The following is a 15,397-nucleotide window of genomic DNA, read 5'->3' as shown; positions in this document are numbered from 1 at the left end:
TAATTTGCATGAATGTAATTGCTTTGATATGCTGCTTAGCGATGGTGGTGCCTCTCAAAGCAGAGCCAATGAGAATGGCAGGAGAGGGGTGGAGCAGTGGGTTCAGCGTGTGGTGTCAGGGGAGGCTGACCAACACACCTGTTCTCCTTCGACTGGTCGTGCCTGCCCTATCTCAGTAGGATGCCAGGACGTGACGGGAGAGCAGTGTGCTACACGAGAACAAGACAGCTGGTAAGCTGCACAGGTAAAGAAAATGCAGACTGCACTGTAAATTAAAAAAAACAAAACAAAAAAAGCTGTGCGCCTTGAGTCCTTTATAAAACAGAGGGCAATTACTTTTCACATAGGGCCAGTTAGGTTTAGATCATGTTTTACTTTAATTAAAAAAATCACAATTTAAAAACTACGTTTTGTTTTTATCCAGGCGCTAATATTAAAATTTGATCATCTGAAATATGCAATTTGGACAAATATGCAAAAAATAACAAATTAGGAAGGGGCCAAATTAATTTTTCACTGCACTGCAGTCATCTTTGTAGTGTATGCCTGAATTCTGTATAAATCTTTACCAGTGTTGCACTTGATGAAGAACTTTGGATACTTAATCACATAATAACAAAGCAACTTTACAGGCATTTCAATATGAACACAACGAAATTTATCACACTTTGAAGTGGTTCCTCAACTAGACTGAAGAACTAAACATGTTCTGTGCAAAAATATAACTGTTCATTTTGACATGATCTGCCATCTCTTTTCTGTTTTCAGCTTTCAGTGAGGGCTGTCAGCTGTCCCGTCATCTGTGTCCCCCTTTCACACTGTTTTTGTGTATGTTTAGGGTTGTCTGTTAGGCTTCAACACTGAATTAGCACAAAGATTTAATGAACCTGCTGCTAGATGTTTACTCCTGGTATCTTCACTGTGGTAAGACTTTTTTTGCACAAGGGAAAAGTTTGCATTCTAAAGTGAAAGAGTATGTTGTAATCCAAAGCATTTCCTGTAAGTAACCAAGTAGTTTTGGTGCTTAAACCGGACTGAAATAGTCCTTGAAAAAAGAAAGAAAACTCAAACAAAAGTCTAAAATGGAACTCCTACATGGGATGCTAATCCTTGTTTTCTGGGTGAAATTGCATTGTAACTCAACCCCACCTACCTACAGAAAATATTTTTTCCTGTTTTAATACTTCCAGACCAGGGGTAGGCAACTCCAGGTCTCAATTGCCAGTGTCCTGCAGGTTTTAGATATTGCCCTTTGTCAACACACCTGAATCAAATGATTAGTCCATTACCAGGCTTCTGGAGAACTGTTGGGGAGGTAATTTGGCCATTTGAATCTGCTGTGTTGGATCAAGGACACATCTAAAACCTGCAGGACACCGGCACTCGAGGCCAGTAGGAGTTGCCTACCCCTGTTCTAGACTCATTGTATTTAGCACTAACCTGCATTATAAAAATGGTCCTAGATAGGTAACACCTGGATTATGTGGGTAGTACTTTAAAGTATGACTAGAAGGGTTCCTGACCAATTCATATCAGTGTGTGTTGAGCTGAGGATAAGAATGTGCTGCTTGTTAATTTCCTACTTGCACGGGATCAATCCATCTTTAACTTAAGAAAAGAAAGCATGATAATGAATTTCGCAATAGGGCTACTTCCTGACATGCTTATAAAGGTAGTGAATATTAATGAACTGACCTTTCCTAGCAAAGCTTTCCTTGCGGAGGAAGCAGACCATGGCAAGAAACTTGGTGACCTCTTTCAGGTATATGACTGTGGTGTTGTTCAGGTGAATGATGGCCATAGAGTCTTTGTCATGGGGTAAACCAGCTTCAGTGTTTGGCATACTGAAGGAAAGAAGACAGAAAAAAATAGCTCAGATGAACTTCAAAGATAATATTTAATTTTACATAATCCTGAGACACAGTGTAGGCTTTTACTGAGGGAGCATTATATTATAGCTTCATTTTTTAGCAGGTTAAAGAAACCAACTGCCTAGGTAAATAACAGAGTCCTGCTTTTATTAAGAACTCACCCAGAGGACTTTCAAAATGTAGCAAGAAAGTTGGAGAGAAAAGACGTAGCACCCTGAAATGGATAGATGGATGGATGTATAGATTCTCTGCAGGTAATCTAAGTTTGCAAAAGCACTGAGGAAGAAGCCTGAACTTTCACTTTTCATCCAAATTCAGAAGTACAAATCAGCATCACTTTCTCTTCTTTATGCTGTATCAGAAATCCTTCCTTACAATCCTTACAACCCCCCCCTCCCACACACACACACACACACACACACACACACACACACACACACACACACACACACATATAATCACACCAAAAAAGTTATCTTCATGGGCTTTCAATTTCCACATCATCTATTTCAATCTGCAGTTGTGAGTTTGAGAATTTAAAAAAACAACATGATTTAAAATGTACTGTCATCAGCAAATAATACTAATTTTAATATATCAGATATCTTTACAAATGTCATTTATACATTTATATAAAAACGAATACATAAACCTGAGGAAGCAATGTCCAAGCATGATAAGGATTATTCTCTCAACTTCACACTTTTAACATGCACCTGGACAAGTCTTCGGTGATTTTTCCTGGAGTCATCAGGTGTTTTGAGTCTTTCAACGTTATATACCCTCACCCAGGTGGGGGTGATCAAGAGTCACCCATCGCTCTCCCCACTGGATCCACAACCATCTTGACACAACCTCTGCGACCTCAGTGACCAACTTGATAACCTTGTGCTTGCTTGCGCCTGTGATGCCCAGCTTGCTGAAGGTCCTGAAGCAGGACTGGACAATGAATCCTCTGCACCCACCTCTGTGTTCACACCTCACTTGCCGCCCATCCCTTCTACACTTTTCTACTAGCCCTGGATATCCTTTTTCTCTCATTAGATCCTCCATGTGATGCTTCCAACAGTCACTTCTATTAGGATGACCTGCTTTTTGGCTTCTGAGATCAGACATGATGCTGATCTCAGGCTTCCCTGATTAGCTAAGCCTGTGTGCCTCCAGATATCCTGACACTTTTGGGATTCCCCGCTTCTGGACTGAAGTGTCAAGGTAGTTGTGCCTCAGGAGGTAGTCTGTTAGATGCCTGGCAACAATGGTGAAGAAAATCTCAGCTTCAACACTAAGAAGGGAAATAATTCTGAATTGATCAATATTTTTGGACTCTTCCTCCTCTGGAATCCACACCCCTTCTGCAAAACTCCACTGGTAAGCTACCTTGCCCCCCCTCCAGATCACTTTGAGGAGCATCCAGAGTCTGTGGAGTAACCTAGGGCAGTTGTTATACACCTTATACAGTACTCCAGTCAGCCCTGGGGGAGGGGGGGGGGGGGTTCCTCTCGCAGTCTTGACCACCTCCTGGACCTCCTTCCCACAGGGCTCCTTCTCGTCAAAGTCCTGTGTTGGTCCAGGAGGATCTATTAAGGCTCCCGAATTTAACTCCATAGTTGCTTATTAGATGATGGTCTACTCTGTTTTGGAGCAAGTGAGCTGGCCATTGTGCTTCTGTCCCAGCAGCTGTTTCATAAATCCAAATAGATTTTCTAGAAAGACAGCTAGCTTTCTGGCCCTCTCCTTCTTCTGCCTCCTATGCTCCTCAGTCCTTCTCAATGTTAGCAGCTTCTTCCACAGGATGCCACGCAACTCTACGAGGGGTCCTTTCTGAGCATGTGAATTGTTTTTGCTCGGTTGTTCTTCGTGTAAGGTTTTGCTACACTCTCCAGCACTCAAACTGCTCAGCTGCTTGGCTGATGATGATGGTGGCCTCATTGTCTGGAGGTGGTAGTCAGCTTCTCCCTTGGCTTTTGCTTCCAAGATGGCATCGACATCATTGTCGAACAGTGGCCACTCCTCCTTCTTACAAGCTTGGGGCCACTTGACCTATGTTCTGATGACTGGTCATGTGTCACTTGGAGGTTCTGGGCACTCTGAGGTATCTCCCTGCCTGGCTCCTCCAGCATGTCACCAGAACAAGGGCCTGAATTCTGTGACACTTGCACCATCTGCACATATTTGTGCAGATGGTGCACATTTATGGGGCGACCGTGGCTCAGGGGGTTGGGAAGCGCATCTGTAACCGGAAGGTCGCCAGTTCGATCCCCGGGCTCTCTGTCCTGGTCGTTGTGTCCTTGGGCAAGACACTTTACCCTACCGCCTACTGGTGTTGGCCAGAGGGGCCGATGGCGCGATATGGCAGCCTCGCTTCTGTCAGTCTGCCCCAGGGCAGCTGTGGCTACAACTGTAGCTGCCTCCACTAGTGTGTGAATGCAAGAGTGAATGAATAGTGGCATTGTAAAGCGCTTTGGGTGCCTTGAAAAGCGCTATATAAATCCAGTCCATTATTATTATTATTATTATTATTATTATTACTTCATCTTGACCTGGTGGATTTTGGGGCTATACAGGTTCTTACAGATTTTGTTGCAAATGGATCTCATAATCATTATTGTGTTTCCATTGCCATGATCTATTATCATTTGGTCTGTCTGACTAGGATTCTCATTCTCCCTCACTCTCATGCTCTCGGAACCCTTGGGGGTGTTTCTCCATAGGTCAATCTGTAGCTGTAAACAATTTTTAACCCAATGCAGTACAACCGCCTTGACCCCATACCATTCCAGTTTTATTTCATGATCAAATGTAGTAATACTCTGCCTGCATACTGTTTATGATGTCTAGTGTTTGTAATCTCTCAGTTTATTCAATTAATGCGGTTTGATCTGAACCCATATTGAGTGTTAAATGGACTGATTCTTACATAGCAGTTTTCTACTCTCCCAGAGTACTCTATACAACATGCCACATTCACCCATTCAAACGAGCACTGTTTCTATGCTTTGGAGTCCTTTCGAACTACCATTCACACATATTCATACTCACACATATTCATACTCCAATGGATGCATCGGAGAGCAACTTGGGGTTAATATCTTGCCCTGCATTTGGCAGGGGAGCCAGGGATCGAACCGCCAACCTTCCGATGAGTAGACGACCTGCTCTACAGCCACCCAGAGAATAACTAATATTTATCTAAGAATTTATCTAATTGTTTATTGAACAGTTTTTCTGGGATTTTTGAGAATTGTGGTAGTAGACAAACAGGCCTGTAATTTATGGAGTCAGAAATTTTAGCTAGTTTCATTCTGTTTTTGAACTTGCCTCTATGATCTTCTTGACAATTTTCATTGAAATCAGTGGATGTTTTTTATTTTCATTCATTTATGATATATATCAATTATTTTTCATCCACTGCTGTAAGAAACATTGAGTAATATATATATATATATATATATATATATATATATATATATATATATATATATATATATATATATATATATATATATATATTAGGGGTGCAACGATACACAAAATTCACGGTTCGGTTCGGTTCGATACTTTGGTGTCACGGTTCGATATTTTTTCGATACAAAAAAATGTTCTTGCCTTTTTAATTTGTCATTTATTAAAATTATAAATATATATTTTAACTCAAAAGTACAGTTTTTAAATTTAACCCTAACCCTTGTGCGTGTTTTTTATTTTGACAGCGAATGCGCACCTGCGGACCACTTATGTGCAGCCCTGGTTATTTAGCTCGTCATATTGCAGCCACAGAAATTCTTTTGTCCATGAAACCATAAAGCTGCACTTTCTTTTTGCCTTATAGTCTGATTTGTCATAACTTTTCCGTTTTGTGGTAAGCTTTTCTTTGGCTGTCACTTCTTCACCCTGACCTGTCTTATTTGGCTCAGCAGAACTAAAATATATATCCTGCTGCTTTTACACACGGACTCACATAAGCTCAGCGATTCTCTGCGCGATCAACCTCTCACATGTTTAAGCTGCGGGAGATTTCACTTGTCATGTTTGCATAGTAAGCTAACGATTAATAAGACGATGTCAGAGGAATTGGTGCGCAAATTATCATCACTCACAGATCAGTGCTGTCGCTCTCTATACACAGTTCACACGATTGCAAAGTGAAAGCAAAAAACAAGCGCAAATTCAAACGCGATTTCAATATGTCACATATTGACAGTGGCTCACCGATGCCAATGACATAATTACCCAGCTACATTTCTGAAAGAATGCAAAAGCATTGACATATATTTTTCCTTCCTACAATAGCCCGACGGGCAGGGAAGAGATAGATTTTGGTAGCCCGACTGAAAAAAATCGCTAGCCCCGGGACGTCGGGCAGGCGATATTGCGAGCCCTGTATCTGATTGAGGAATCACTCATCTTTGGAAAAGAGAGTTTATTACAGAGAAATGTCTCTTTCCAAAATAAAAGCTATACTATCCGCTTCTTCTGGGCTATATTCTCAGCAGCATAAGGAGAATCATGTGCTAACAGCTGTCTAAATGACTCGGCTAAAGTTAGTAGCATGCTTGTTGTTTTTGTCTTTGCACTAGGATGATGTCGGCGTAAATGTGCAGTCATATTCGTTGTGTTCCCACTAGTGCTTTCAGGTTAATCTCGTTGAAATGACCTTAACGCCACAACACGGCAAATCTCCGTTAACGAGCTACGCCGATCGCCCCGTGCATGGGGCTAGACGGCCAGCTAACTGCGCTAACACACTAGTTCCCACCAATGTAATTGAGCATTGCGTGGCACATCCAACATACTGTTTTACTTTAGTCCATGACTCGCTTACCTTCAGGGTCATACGTCACATGAAAACCAAAATAATTCCAAACGCCAGATCTGAATGAGGGTGGGGGAGGTCCATGTTGCTGAGAGCTTAACTTCTGTCTCGCTAGCTTGCCCAGCGCTCTTCCTTCTGACGATGCTGTCTGTGTTGAGCGCTCAGTGAATCTGCGTTCGACTACTCCGCCTAGGCTGCACTGTCGAGCCTAGGCGGAGTAGTCGAACGCAGATTCACTGAGCGCTCAACACAGACAGCATCGTCAGAAGGAAAGTTGATAAAATAAATTACAAATTTTGTATTGTTCGATACATATGCGTACCGAACCGAAAGCACTGTATCGAACGGTTCAATATTGATACGAATATCGTTGCACCCCTAATATATATATATATATATATATATATATATATATATATATATATATATATATATATATATATATATATATATATATATATATATATATATATACACACACACATATACTGAACAAAAATATAAACGCAACACTTTTGTTTTTGCTCCCATTCCCCATGGGATGGACGTAGGGACCTAAAATTCATTCCAGATACACAATATAACCATCCCTCCCAAACAGTGGTCACAAATCAGTCCAAATGTGTGGTAGTGGGCACATCTGCTATATTGAGATAATCCATCCCACCTCACAGGTGTGCCACATCAGGATGCTGATCTGACATTATGAGTAGTGCACAGGTGTACCTCAGACTGCCCACAACAAAAGGCCACCCTGGAATGTGCAGTTTTTTGCACTATTGGGGGTCTGGGGACCCAGAACCGGTCAGTATCTGGTGGGACCACCATTTGCCTCATGCAGTGCAACACATCGTCGCATGGAGTCTATCAGATTGTCAATTGTGGCCTGTGGAATGTTGGTCCACTCCACTTCAATGGCTGTGCGAGGTTGTTGGATATTCGTGGGAACTGGTACACGCTGTCGTATACGCCGGTCAAGCACATCCCGAACATGCTCAATGGGTGACATGTCCGGTGAGTATGCTGGCCATGCAAGAACTGGGACATTCTCAGCTGCCATCTGCCCTGAACAATGTGAACCATGATTCATCCGTGAAGCGCACACCTCTCCAACGTGCCAGACGCCATCGAATGTGAGCATTTGCCCACACAAGTCTGTTACGGCGACGAGCTGGAGTCAGGTCAAGACCCCGATGAGGACGACGGGCATGCAGTTGAGCGTCCCTGAGACTGATTCTGACAGTTTGTGCAGAAATTGTTTGGTTGTGCAAACCAATTGTTCCAGCAGCTGTCTGGGTGGCTGGTCTCAGACGATCTTGGAGGTGAACCTGCTGGATGTGGAGGTCCTGGGCTGGTGTGGTTACACGAGGTCTGCGGTTGTGAGGCCGGTTGGATGTGCTGCCATATTCTCTGAAACGCCTGTGGAGACGGCTTATGGTTGAGAAATGAACATTCAATGCACGGGCGACAGATCTGGTTGACATTCCTGCTGTCAGCATGCCAATTGCACGCTCCCTCATTGCTTGTGGCATCTGTGGCATTTTGCTGTGAGACAAAACTGCACATTCCAGGGTGGCCTTTTGTTGTGGGCAGTCTGAGGTACACCTGTGCACTACTCATGATGTCAGATCAGCATCCTGATGTGGCACACCTGTGAGGTGGGATGGATTATCTCAACATAGCAGATGTGCCCACTACCACACATTTGGACTGATTTGTGACCACTGTTTGGGAGGGATGGTTATATTGTGTATCTGGAATGAATTTTAGGTCTCTACGTCCATCCCATGGGGAATGGGAGCAAAAACAAAAGTGTTGCGTTTATATTTTTGTTCAGTGTATATATACATATATGTGTATATATACACACATATAAAAACACACCCAGCTCGCCCCTGTGGGCGGTTTATCCTTCAAGCTCGGGTCCTCTACCAGAGGCCTGGGAGCTTGAGGGTCCTGCGCAGTATCTTAGCTGTTCCCAGGACTGCGCTCTTCTGGACAGAGATCTCCGATGTTGTTGCGGGATCTGCTGGAGCCACTCGTCTAGCTTGGGAGTCACCGCACCTAGTGCTCCGATTACCACGGGGACCACCGTTACCTTCACCCTCCACATCCTCTCGAGCTCTTCTCTGAGCCCTTGGTATTTCTCCAGCTTCTCGTGTTCCTTCTTCCTGATATTGCTGTCATTCGGAACCGCTACATCGATCACTACGGCCGTCCTCTTCTGTTTGTCTACCACCACTATGTCTGGTTGGTTAGCCATCACCATTTTGTCGGTCTGTATCTGGAAGTCCCACAGGATCTTAGCTCGGTCATTCTCCATCACCCATGGGGGCATTTCCCATTTTGACCTTGGGACTTCCAGGCCATATTCGGCACAGATGTTCCTGTACACTATGCCGGCCACTTGGTTATGGCGTTCCATGTATGCGCTGCATGCTAGCATCTTGCACCCTGCTGTGATGTGCTGGATGTCCTCAGGGGCATCTTTAGACAGCCTGCACCTGGGTTCTTTCCTGGTGTGATAGACCCCAGCCTCTATGGATCTTGTGCTGCCATGATCTGTGCTGTCTTTCCGTCCAGCTTTGTCCAGCCACTGGTAGGACTTCTGGATGTCAGCCACTTCTATGCCATACCATATGGAGTAGGGGCCTGTCCTTCCATGATGGTTCCTCCTCTTGCTTCTCTTCTTTCTCTGGTTTCTGCTAGCATGTGTCTGTTGTGGCCATCTTCCTGATGTACTGATGGATGTTTGTTGTCTCATCCTGGATAGTGGTTCTAACACTCACTAGGCATTGGCTTCCTTTCTTTTGCTTAGCATACAGTCTCAGGGTGCTTAATTTGGGCTGAAACCCTGCATGTATGGTAAGGAGCTTCCTTGTCTTGTCAGTGGCTCCTATCTCCTCCCTTTGGCCAGCTTATTATCTAGGTGTTCATTGCCCAGATCATGTTCTTCCCATTCAGCTGACTCTTCAGGACTTGCCTTACTCTCTTCAGGTATTTGGTGGTTCTGGCTTCTCTAGTGGCCTTTTCATAGTTCCTATTTGCCTGCATGATTCCCAGGTACTTGTAGCTGTTCTTAATGTCAGTGTCTGCAATGTTGCCTTTTTGAGAAGAGGCCCCCACTCATATCATTGAGCTTCTTCAAACTCATTCTCCAAACCGGATCCACGGATAGTGGTCTTCTGGCTATTCCGCAGACTGGTTTGAAAACAAAGTACGATCCCGCTTTTCAAACATTAACGCCAAAAGTGTGGAACAGTTTACCTCCCATTCTACACACCATTGACTCTTCTTTTAAAAAAAAACAGCTGAAAACTAATCTATTTAGACATGTATTTGGGTAATGTTCTTATGTATTATGTTGTTTTTGTCTGATGTATTTTTAAATTCCCTGAAAAGCACTTTGCAATAGACTCTTGTCTTAAAAAGTGGTATATAAATAAATTTTACTTCACTCTTTTTCTACTTCTGTTCATTATGATTTAGGGTTTTTTTCATATCATTATAAAAAAAACACTGATATGAAATTATTAAAATATTGTTCTTGCACATAGTACATTTTTTTGCAGCAGCTCTATGTATACTAGATGCTCCTGTTCCTGGTCATTTCAAAACATGCATCTCTTTGATTTTGTATGCTCTATGAGAGTTTGTGATGCGTTCAAAAGTTTAATAAAAAAATATATACCTCATTCATAAAAAAGAAAGATTTGTAACTATCTATAAAGGCTCTGGAGGTCCCTATATATGCACATAAACTGTGTCAAAAAGTTCACCGCGTGCATGCGCGAGTACTCCTTGCTGGCGTACTTGCGCTGTGCTTTGCTCGATGCAGGTGTGAAGTAACTCAAAAGCCAGTTGCCATGTTCTTTCTACTGCGTCATATGTCTGATGTGTACTAGGAGTGTCTAACCACCTTATAATAATACACTCATTGCAGTGCTTTGGACTTTATGACTGCTAAATGCTAAAAACACTGACGCCACTATAAATTAATGAATATTTTCAGAGTACAAGAGTCTAATGGTGTAGTTGTCCTGCACCATTAGAGGCCAAACTTGAGGCTGAGAACACTCTTTTTCATATTCTATCAGCTGTTGCAAAGTATTTTAATGAGCAAGGGCCTGCTGCAGTTTTGGCCCAGTGGGTGTGTCTCTCCTGCCTTTGGTACCACTCTTCTATTTAGTTTACTCTAACCAGAAAAGGAGACCAGAAAAGAAGAGCTATAGGGCTAGAGAGCTTTTGGCTAGGGTGTGTGTTGAGCTTCACTCCTAAACTCAAATAGTGACCTAGATTCTGACTATGGTGTGAAGGCACTCTTCAAGCAGGAGGATTTCTCTGCATATCAAGGTGGCAGGAAAGTGCCTTAACAACACCGATATTGTGAGTCCAATCACCTGTTTATTTCTGCGGTTGCTCCTTCAGGCTGGACAAACTGAGCACAGTTTGTTTGGGATTCCCTTTGCTGATCGATTGGAAAACGCGAAGTGGAAGGTAGGGTTAATCAGTGCAACTGGCTGCCTCAGCTCTCTCCCCTTCTTTCCATTCACCAAGCACTAGGTTATTTATTTGGTTGGCTTTGTCTGATTGTTGTACACTATTAATTGTATTCAGTTAATAAATTAGTGTATTTTGATTGAAATCACTTGTCTCCCATTAATTCCATGATGTAAGTAAGTACAATTTTATTTGTGATAAAAATCACAACGTACTTCACAGAAAAGCTAAAACATAAAAACAGAAATCAAACAACAGCAAGTTTAAAAAGATGAGTTTTTAGCTTTTTTTTTTAAAATGAAACCACTGAGTCCACAGATCTCAGGCTCAAGGGAAGGGAGTTCCAGAGTCTGGGGGCTACATTTACAAACACTCTATCGCCTTTCGTTTTCAGCCTCGTATGATGGACGACCAGCAAGCCCTGGTCACATGACCTCAGGGACCTGCTGGGGATGTAAGGATGTAAAAGATCTCTGATATACGTTGGTGCTTGTCCATGCAAAGTCAAAATCTTAAAGTGGATTCTGAATTTTATGGGGAGCCAGTGCAACTGGATCAGCAGAGGTGTAACGTGAGAGTATTTAGAAGAGTTGGACAGAAGCTTTGCAGCAGCGTTCTCAACAACTTGCAGATGATCCACAGAGGCTTTACATAAACAAGTGAACAAAGACTTACAATAATATAAACAAGATGAGACAAATGCATGGATGACCATTTCTAATTCTGAGCGTGGTACAATGGGACTCAGCTTAGCAATATTTTTTAAATGATAAAAACAGGAGCGAACCAGTGATTTAGCATTAGTGTGAAAATTATTTGCTGTGATGGGTGAGAAGCTGGCAAATGAGACTATGAAGCATCCTACTCTGAAGAACAAACCAGTGGATTATTTTTAAAGAAAAATTGTTGGTCACAGTGTGTAAGGCTATTCATGTGGCTTTGCTGGTTATACTGCGCGGTGACCTCCCCTCCCCCCCAGCCCCCCTTTTTTATTTAGGGCACTGCATTTCACAACATAATACCAGATATTGTGTGTGCATGTCTTTATGCATCATTGTATGGTAGGTAGGTGAGAGTGAATGAGTGACTGAATGAATGGTCTGTCGACTGCCCGTGGCTTCTGGAGGGGTGTTATTCCTTACTTCCCACCCTCATTATGTGATACAAAAGAAATATGAGCAGGAACCACAAGCATGTTGAGGGACTGGCTGTGTTAGTTCAGTGAGAGAGTCAATAAGTACTGTGTACACTTATTAATGCTTTTTTATTTGGTTAAATACGAACAAAATTACAGAAGTGCTGCCACGTGTCTGGCCAGAAAGAAAGGACCAATGTGTTTATTTGGTAGTTCAATAAAAAGCTTCAGTTAGTTAAGAGTGAGAAAAAAAATTGTGTTCACATTTGCAGATTTGTCTTGTTATACAATATTTGCAAATGAGACAATGAAGCATTCAAAATTACTTTGTCACTTGTAAACTAAACATCCTCCTCTGAAGAACAAACCAGTGGATTGTTTTTAAAGACAATTTGTTGGTCACAGTGTGTAAGGCCATCTATGTGGCTTTGCTGGCAATACTGTGCGGCGACCCTCCCCCGAACCCTCCTTTTTATTTAGGTCATTACAGTTCACAACATATTACCACACAATGTGTGTGCATGTGTGGTTCGTGGTGGGTGACAGTAAGCTTTCTGGGGGGTGGTTATTCCAGCTTCCCAGCCTCACAATCAAGTACTTTTGTGAGACCCACACTCTCTCTGTCTCTCTCACATTCACACTTACACTACACGATTTTGTTGACTTATGTATCTGTGCATATTCAAAGTTTTGTGTTCCAGGTGCTGTATGTTTGTTTTTACCAACAGGTGCAGCAGTTGGCGATACATGCATTTCTATTTGTACTTTATCCTTATATATCACATTGTAGCGGGTCAGGGCTGTTTGGGGTTTTGTTTTGACAGCTATGTTCTGTTGTTATGTTGCCATGGTTACAGGTGACGCTCTCTCTCTGCGACTGTGTGTTTCTGGGTGGGGAGAGTGCCATTTTGTGTTGTTGTTGTTGTTACGCTAGAGATGCGTCGAGCGGGTGTGTTAGCGTGGTGTGTGTTCGTCCGTGAATGCTAATAAACGGCTGTGCTCCTCTGTCTCCTCCTTGTCTGAGCTCGCCACATTGGTGTCAGAAGTGGGATAGCTCACCCTTGCCGTAAGGGAGGGAGACATTTGGAGGCTGGAGCAAGCCGTCGAGGAGAGCATTCGCTGCCTGGGAAGCTGACGATTGAAGAGAGAGGAAGCGAGCGGCCATGTAAGTCCCCCGACGGGTCCCGACGGCGCGAGCGCACCGCGGACGCTAGGACAATGCTTCATGGGCTGCCTCCCATGAAGCAGGGAGCAGCTGACCAACCGGAGCCGTCGGCCGGGGGAGAGCCTGGGCTCCTTTGCATCGGATGTGTTGCTGTATGCTCGTCGTGGCTACCCGGAGTTCCCAGCAGCAGCCTGTGAGGAGCTGCTTTTCTGCGGGGACTTTTTCCAGAGTGACTACACCAACACGTCCGCCTGGCCATGCCTCAAACTCTCCGTGAGGCACTCCTTGAGGCTGAAAGGGCAGAGCTGGTGCTCGCCTCGCGACCTAACCAGCAGGTGACCCCCCAAACTACCCCCAAATCAGAACCGCAGACTGCGACAGGGAGGGGGAGGTCGCCAGAGATATGCCAGTTGCAGCCCTCTGCCCTGGAGGCGTCCCCGTCGACTGACTGACCGTTGCTACCGGTGCAATGAGCCTGGTCACGTGGCGCGCAACTGCCTGGCGCCCGCACCAAAGACCAGAACTATGTGGCCTCAGGGAAACAAGAGGGTGTAGTGAGGGGACCACCGCTCCAGCTTCCTGCCCCCCCTCCAAGAACGATGCACGGTGGTGGGCCTAGTCGGGCACCTCAAGGGACTCTACCTGAGCTGCTGTGATGAGGACCAGCCCTGCCGGGCCCTGGTGGATACGGGGTCTACCATTTCCCTAATATGACCTGGTGTGCTCCCTGGAACGTCTGGGCTGCTTGTGATGGGTTGGTCGCCCACCGACACCCAGCTGATGACGGTGATGGGGGAGAGAACTGACATGCTGGGGAAGAAATCGTTGCGGATCTGGAGCTGGTGCATGACTTCTGGCTTGCTGACATCCAAGACCAGTGCATCATCGGCCTTGATCTGCCGACCCGCTGGGGGCCTGCGTTAACACCACGAAGCTGGCTATCACTCTTGGTACAGAGACTCTGGCCCTCCAGTGCGGTCAAAAGCAGGGAACGGAGGGGACCAGAGACAGACAAGCCGGGCAGGTGCCACTCAACAGACTTCGGACGCCGGTGGTTCTGGACCATCTCTACTCGCCTCAGGCCCAGCCTCTAGGCAAGACAAACCTCCCTCGACCAAGACAACCCAAGCTGTTGATGACCAGCGGCAGCGGTTGAGGTGCCTCCTGGACGAGAATGTGGACATTGTTGCCACTAGTGGCAAAGACTGCAGGCAGACGCGGCTGGTTCAGCGCACCATTGACACCGGCTCTGCTCAGCCCATCCGTCTGCGCTCACACCGGCTGCCCCTCTCGAAATGACAGGAGGAGCGGGCCCAGGAGGCACTGAGCGTGGCTACTGCTCAGGCCCAGCTAGCGGAGGGGGATGGCTCCCGTTGACCATGCAGCAGCTGAAGTGGGAGCAGGAGGCTGATGTGACGTTGGTTCAGGTGGGGGCCTGGCTGGAGGCGGCACGACGCCCAGGCTGGACAGGGGTGTCAGGACAGGGGCTCGAGGTGAAGGCCTACTACTCCCAGTAAAACAATCTCGAGACCCACAACGGCATCCTATACCGGAGATTGCGGTCCCCCGGTCAGGGCAGAGATCTCCTGCAGCTGTTGGTGCCTCGGTCGCTGCGGTTGCAGGTGCTCGAGCTTGTCCACGGCTTGGTGGGGGCCGGCCACTATGGGAATGCCAAAACTCTCCGCCGTCTCAGGGGATGGTTCTACTGGCCTGGTTCTCGACGGGATGTGGAACTTCACGTGCACTGCTGTGACACCTGCACGGCACGGAAAGGCCCCACTCAACGCCCCACTGCCCCCGTGCAGCAGTATCTGGTGGGGGCATCGATGGAGAGAGTGGGAGTGGACGTCCTAGGGCCTTTCCCCATAACCGAGTCAGGGAACCGGCGGCCATGGACTGCTACAGGAGGCGGA

The 15,397-nt window shown here is 45.3% G+C and overlaps 1 protein-coding gene across 2 annotated transcripts in view; it reads right to left on the bottom strand.

The window, feature by feature from the left end:
- Positions 1-15,397, bottom strand: part of rragd (ras-related GTP binding D) — an 87,388-nt gene that overhangs the window by 17,627 nt on the left and 54,364 nt on the right. Inside the window, exons 6-7 of one of the 2 annotated variants that reach the window (XM_085441440.1) lie at positions 1,696-1,844; positions 139-209 (exon numbers count right to left, since the gene is read on the bottom strand). In XM_085441440.1, the coding sequence (XP_085297566.1) occupies positions 139-209; positions 1,696-1,844 (220 nt within the window). The remainder of the gene's footprint in view (positions 1-138; positions 210-1,695; positions 1,845-15,397) is intronic. The other variant, XM_085441439.1, reaches the window with a different exon arrangement.

This window comes from Copadichromis virginalis, linkage group LG19 (assembly GCF_057382275.1).
Source record: "Copadichromis virginalis isolate Kocher_CV1m ecotype Utaka linkage group LG19, C_Virginalis_male_GT1.1, whole genome shotgun sequence".
NCBI lineage: Eukaryota > Metazoa > Chordata > Actinopteri > Cichliformes > Cichlidae > Copadichromis > Copadichromis virginalis.
This window is presented reverse-complemented; position numbering and strand designations above follow the sequence as displayed.